Genomic DNA, 6,465 nt, shown 5'->3' on the forward strand with positions numbered 1-6,465 from the left:
TTGGAATTTGTTGTATACTCCGATAGTTTTAATTTCCTTAAGTTTTTCATATCTGAGTAGTTTAAATTTCTCTTCATTGAACTTCATATTGTTTTGAGTGGACCATTTGAAGATTTGATTGATGTCCGCTTGGAGTCTCGCGGTGTCTTCAATGGAAGACACTCATGCCAATTCACGTTCATTAGCAAAGGAAGACATGGTGTTGTCGCTTACATCTCTGTCTATCAGATATGAGGGGGAGTAATAGGATGGGAGCGAATACTGTGCATTGTGGAACAGAGCTTTTCACCGTAGCTGCCTAAGACTTTACTCTGTTTACTACTACTATTTGCATTCTATTTGTTAGGAAATTATAGATCCATCTACCAACTTTTCCTGTTACTCCTTTATCACACATTTTGTGTGCTATTACACCATGGTCACACTTGTCAAAGGCTTTTTTAAAGTCTGTGTATACTACATCTGCATTTTGTCTTCTAGAGCATCCAGGACCATGTCATAGTGGTCAAGTAGTTAAGACAGACAGGAGTAACCTGCTCTAAACCCACGTTGCCCTGGGTTGTGTAACTGATGGGTATCTAGAAAGGTGGTGATCTTGCTTCTTAGAACCCTTTGAAAGATTTTTATGATATGGGACATTAGTGCTATCGGTCTGTAGTTCTTTGCTATTGCTTTACTGCCCCCTTTGTGGAGTGGGGCTATGGCTGTTGTTTTTAGCAGCTGTGGGATGACCTCAGTGTCCATGCTCCCTCTCCACAGGATGTTAAAAGCACATGACAGGGGCTTCTTGTAGTTCTTGATGAACACAGAGTTCCACAAGTCTGGGCCTGGGGCAGAGTGCATGGGCATGTCATTTGGCATCATGGTAATATCAGATAGGTTCAAATCTGCCAAATTCTCTCATAAAAAATTCATTTAGGTCTTCGACTGTCTGGTTAGTGGCTTGCTAAAAAATTGAGTCATACTGGGACTTGAGTAGCTCACTCATTTCCTTGCTGTCATCTGTGTAGGACTCATCTCGTTTAAGTAGGGGCCACATACTGGAAGTTGTTCTCAACTTTGATTTGGCATAAGAAAAGAAATATTTTAGGTTTCTTTCAATTTCATTTATGGCTTTTAGTTCTTCCTGCATTTTTGACTCCTGTAAGATTCCTTTAGCTTTAGTTCAATGTGGTCAATGGTGTTATCTGTGATTATGCCTGCTTTTAATGGGGATATAGTGTTTGTTCAGATATGGTCAAGCAATTATTATAATCAAGGGGGAGCACTAAACCCATAGGATTATACAGCACATGTAGGGGAGGGGGTTGATGGAAGGTATTCAGGCTTAATTCAGGGAACTGGAGCACAGATCCAATTTCCTAGATCAAGAGCCTCTCACCAGCATCAAGGAACCTCCCTTGAGGGGAGCATGGTCAAGCAAAGAGGCCTTTGTCTCTGAGATTCTTGTAGGTTCTGTTATAGTTGGCAGAAGCAAGCAGCTGCTCATAGTGTTTGTGAATTCAGTTACTTGTGGGTCATGGTCATAGATGAGGTTTATGTTGAAGTCCCCTTTAAGTATTAGGTGGTGGTTATTCATCTCTGTGTCAGTTATCATGTTTCTTAGTTTTTCACTAAACGAGTAAATATTGGAGTGACGTACTCTGCAGATTGCTCCAACTGTTGAAGGGTTTAAGGCCTTTGGATTTAAATTTAGCATATGTATATTCACAATATTCATCCCTTGTGTAAATAGAATTTATACACTCGTAATTGGTCTGGCCATGTAGCCAGGCATGGCATAGATGTTGGTAATGTCATGTTTCAGTGAGAGTAATGATAGACATACTGACATGTTGTTGTTGGCACTGAGTAGTGTTTTAGCCTGGTTAGCAGTGTAATGAAGGCAATTATTGTTAGAATCGTATACATCATTTAAGAAGAGGTTAATGTCATGATCAATGTTTGCAGTTGACTAATGCAGGATTAAGGATGTATAAGTAATAGAAAAGAAACTATGAACTATTAATAAGAGATGATGTAATGACTATGACAAGTATTAAATCAATACTGCACTGGAGGTAATATGAAAACTTATAAAAGGCAATAAAAAGTATTGGTATGTAAAGAGCTATTCTAAAAGAATATACAGAGACTAAACAAATAATAATACAAAAATATAAAACGTATTACAGAATGGATATAAATGCTCTGGAAAACGTACAGAGGAGGATGACAAAGATGATCCCATGTATCAGAAATCTTTCCTATGAGGATAGACTGAGGGCCCTGAATCTGCACTCTCTCGAAAGGTGTAGAATTAGGGATAATATGATCGAGGTGTATAAATGGAAAACTGGAATAAATAAAGGGGATGTAAATAACGTGCTGAAAATTTCCAGCCAAGACAGGACTCGCAGCAATGGTTTCAAGTTGGAAAAATTCAGATTCAAGAAGGATATAGGAAAGCACTGGTTTGATAATAGAGTTGTGGATGAGTGGAACAAACTCCCGAGTACAGTTATTGAGGCTAAAACATTGTGTAGTTTTAAAAATAGGAGGAGGTGTGGGATTACCAAAACTGTTGTCCAGAGGGCTGAGGAAGGGTTGTTGAGGTGGTTCGGACATGTAGAGAGAATGGAGCGAAACAGAATGACTTCAAGAGTGTATCAGTCTGATAATAGAGTTGTGGATGAGTGGAACAAACTCCCGAGTACAGTTATTGACCGGCAGGCCGGACTTGAGTCCTGGAGCTAAAACATTGTGTAGTTTTAAAAATAGGTTAGAGTGAATGATGGTGAAAGTTTTTCTTTTTCGGGCCACCCTGCCTTGGTGGGAATCGGCCGGTGTGATAATAAAAAAAAATAAATAAATACATGAGTGGGTGTGGGTGTGGGTGGGTGTGAGTTGGACCTGACTAGCTTGTACTGCTGGTCTGGTGCCATGCTCCTTCCTTGAGTGGAGGTGACCAGACTGGGTGGGTCATTGGGCTAATCCGGGAGGGACATGGACCTGCTCCTCATGGGTCAGTAGGCCTGCTGCAGTGTTCCTTCTTTCTTATGTTCTTATGTATTAAACAAATTTAGACAGTAAGATTTGGCTTGTAGCACAAGATTTAAGCAACATAGGATATGAGGTAGTTGGTATGAACTAGTGAAAGTACATGTACAAGAGTTTGCTTATGTCTCTTTTTAAACTAAAGAATGTCACAAAGCTTTATAAAGAGCTACACAGAATAAAGCATGACTATTAAGCTCTACACAGAGCTAATTGTATTCACAATACATATAAGCTTGCTCTGCATCTGTCTTGAATGATGTTGGTGGTATATCTGTCACTTTACCTATTCATACATTCATAGTGGGAGTGCTAAACCTGTATGGGTCATGTAGTGCCTGAGTAATGAAAAGAATTAGGTTCATTCCAAGGAAGGGGAGGGGTAGATCTAGTTCCTCACATCAAGAGCCCCCCTCATCACCTTTGCTATAACAAAATTTTTACCTCTATTTAAACAAAATAGTAATTTTTCTGATTCCACTCAAGTGATATCTTGATGCCAGTAAGGGACTCCAGCTTGAATGCTTCTCAATTCTCAAGTGTTACATGACCCTTACAATTTTTGTGCTTTCTGCTGATTAAAAAAATAAACAATTTGCATTACTGATATGAAAATTACAAAATAAAATAAAAACTTTTGGTGAAAATAATGAACCCATTTGCACTACAGCACACTTCACAATGCAAAATACACAATAATGTTATAAACAGGTGTTCATGTTACCCTTTCATTGAAATATAGGTGTTATTAGTTGCACACTTCAATACTGCCTATTTATTGCATTATGCACCTTTGCAGATCTGGTGATAACCACACGTGTGTGAAGGAGACTTGCCCAGAGAGTCGAAGGAGGGACTCCCTGGCTCACCTAACCCGTGAACCATTCAAAACACACACACCATCCCTGGCACTTCTCCAACAGAGATCCTTTGCCTATGATGCCCCAGAGCAAAGGAATAAGCCTGAACTTACGTGTATTTCTGAGGAGGGCATAGCCGACATGGATATTCCTGACCACCTCCTTGATGACCTGGAATACCTCGGAGATTGCATCACCTCCTGCGACAAAGTAGAAAATTATCTCATGTTAAGTGAATATGAAAATAATCTAGTGAAAACAAATGAAATACCCTACTTAATGGATAAACGAGGGAGGAAACGTCTAATGTCCCTAACAAAACAAAATTCTTCAATTAATTGTAAGGACTCTCCAAGAAAAGTAGAAAAGTCTGGAGATAAAGGTGCTGCAGCCTCATCTGCCAGTCAGGAGGCTTCCAGCATGAACAACCAAAGGGCACACATTAGATCAGGCAACAACCGCAGTATTACAGTGATAGAGGAAGCCTCAGTATGAGAGTGTACTCTTAATATTACCTCATAGTAAGCAGGTAGCCTTCTTGGCACATGACTTGTGATTCCTCTCACCATTGGCATTTATTAGTGTAAGCTGTTGCTTACTACATAGTATGGTGAAAAAAAAAAAAGTGTTGATAAATGTAATGCAATATATGACAGATCATTTCTGTGCATAAAAAACTATTGTCTTCCTAAAATAAAATTACATTTTATAACTGATGTGACATTCTGTACAAAGTCACAAATGGACAAAAATATTTAAATTTCAACTATAATGACGACACTCAGTGCAACCACATAATAAATACTTACTAAACAAATGTGTTATTTACTTCTGAAATTTTCATTCAAGTCATATTTCTCATTTAGAATTGTATTTGTAAATGTTTTTTACCCAAAGCTCATTCTCATTTTGAGGACATTAGCCATCATTATCCAAAAGTCTGTTTTTTTTTTTTTTTTTTTTTATTATCACACTGGCCGATTCCCACCAAGGCAGGGTGGCCCGAAAAAGAAAAACTTTCACCATCATTCACTCCATCACTGTCTTGCCAGAAGGGTGCTTTACACTACAGTTTTTAAACTGCAACATTAACACCCCTCCTTCAGAGTGCAGGCACTGTACTTCCCATCTCCAGGACTCAAGTCCGGCCTGGAGATGGGAAAGTACAGTGCCTGCACTCTGAAGGAGGGGTGTTAATGTTGCAGTTTAAAAACTGTAGTGTAAAGCACCCTTCTGGCAAGACAGTGATGGAGTGAATGATGGTGAAAGTTTTTCTTTTTCGGGCCACCCTGCCTTGGTGGGAATCGGCCAGTGTGATAAAAAAAAAAAGTCTGTTCTGTCCAAAAAAATTCTCTTTAAAGATTACTGTTTCAAACACCTTGTCATGTCTTACAAAAAAGTGAAATTATATAACTTGTGACAAAGACTATAAAAGTTTTATCAGCAATAGGTATATACACTTAGTCTTTATTGATACAATGTTGACCCATGAATAGCCTTCAAGTACACAACATGAGAAAAAATATAATTTATATAGAGTATCTAGGGCAGGTGGTCAAGTGGAACTATACCGATTAGTTGCAATGCAAGAGGCCTATTGGCCCATGCTAGGATTTGTGTGCTGTATAACCCTTGTAGTTTAGTGCTTTTGATTATAATAGGATTTGTGTTTTTTCAAGATGTGTGCTATGGGAGTTGCCAAAGTAAACACCCCACAATTTTGTTTCATGGTGCTATTTAGTTTGTAGAGTCAAAACACCTATGTTTAATGTAGATTTTTTTGAAATAGCAGCCTTGCTGTTTCTCACTCCATGATGTGGGTGTCAAGTGCTCCATTCTACAGGCATACTGAATTTGTGTTATAGGCTTGTGGTAAGACTCCTTGCATTTTCACCAATGTAAACTCAATCATATGCTGTAGACTTTCATATCCTGTGTAGGCTGGCTGTGGAGTTCTTCTTAATGTCTGGGATGGCTTTGATGGTAAAAGTTATCTAAGACATCACAAGAACCTTCATACCATACACAGGAGTCTACATCCCCTATAGAATTTACGTTGGTGAAATTGCTATGAGTCGTCTAATATGCCTATAGAATGGACAACTCGATGCAACACCCACACCCATATTATGGCGTGGGACAGAGCCAAACTACAGTTTCAAGGAAAAACAGGCACAAAGGTGTTTGGAGATATATACAATCAAACCATAAAACAAATTTTGGTATGTTCACTTTGACGACTCCCATAGCTGACCTAGTGGTGGGACACAGGTAACCTAGCATGGGCTGGTAGGCCTCTTGCATTACAACTACACATAGTTACACCTGACTATCCACACTAGATGCCCTATACAAGCTATTTTTCTCGCTGGTCTATGTACTTGATAAAGCCCACTTGTGGGTGAAATGCTGCACCAATAAAAACTTCACAACATTAAGTATTTATTCATCACTTGCTCTCAAACTCTTGCCCTAAAAGGTTAGATACCTAGCTAGCAAGTTTAAAAAGACTAGAGTAACCTAGCAAGAGCATTCCGTACAGCCACCAGACACTTCATTAATCTTATAA

General features: G+C 38.9%; 1 protein-coding gene across 1 annotated transcript; it reads left to right on the forward strand.

Annotated features, from left to right (window-relative positions):
* Nucleotides 1-3,835: 3,835 nt before the first annotated feature.
* On the forward strand, nt 3,836-4,713 carry LOC138851942 (monocarboxylate transporter 12-like; the record flags this gene model as incomplete). Its single annotated transcript, XM_070081506.1, is given in 1 exon segment — nt 3,836-4,713. A coding segment is annotated over 1 exon segment (556 nt), but the record flags the coding sequence as incomplete, so codon positions are not given.
* Between the last annotated feature and the right edge of the window lie 1,752 nt (nt 4,714-6,465).

This window comes from Cherax quadricarinatus, unplaced genomic scaffold (assembly GCF_038502225.1).
Source record: "Cherax quadricarinatus isolate ZL_2023a unplaced genomic scaffold, ASM3850222v1 Contig2909, whole genome shotgun sequence".
NCBI classification, from domain to species: Eukaryota; Metazoa; Arthropoda; class Malacostraca; order Decapoda; family Parastacidae; genus Cherax; species Cherax quadricarinatus.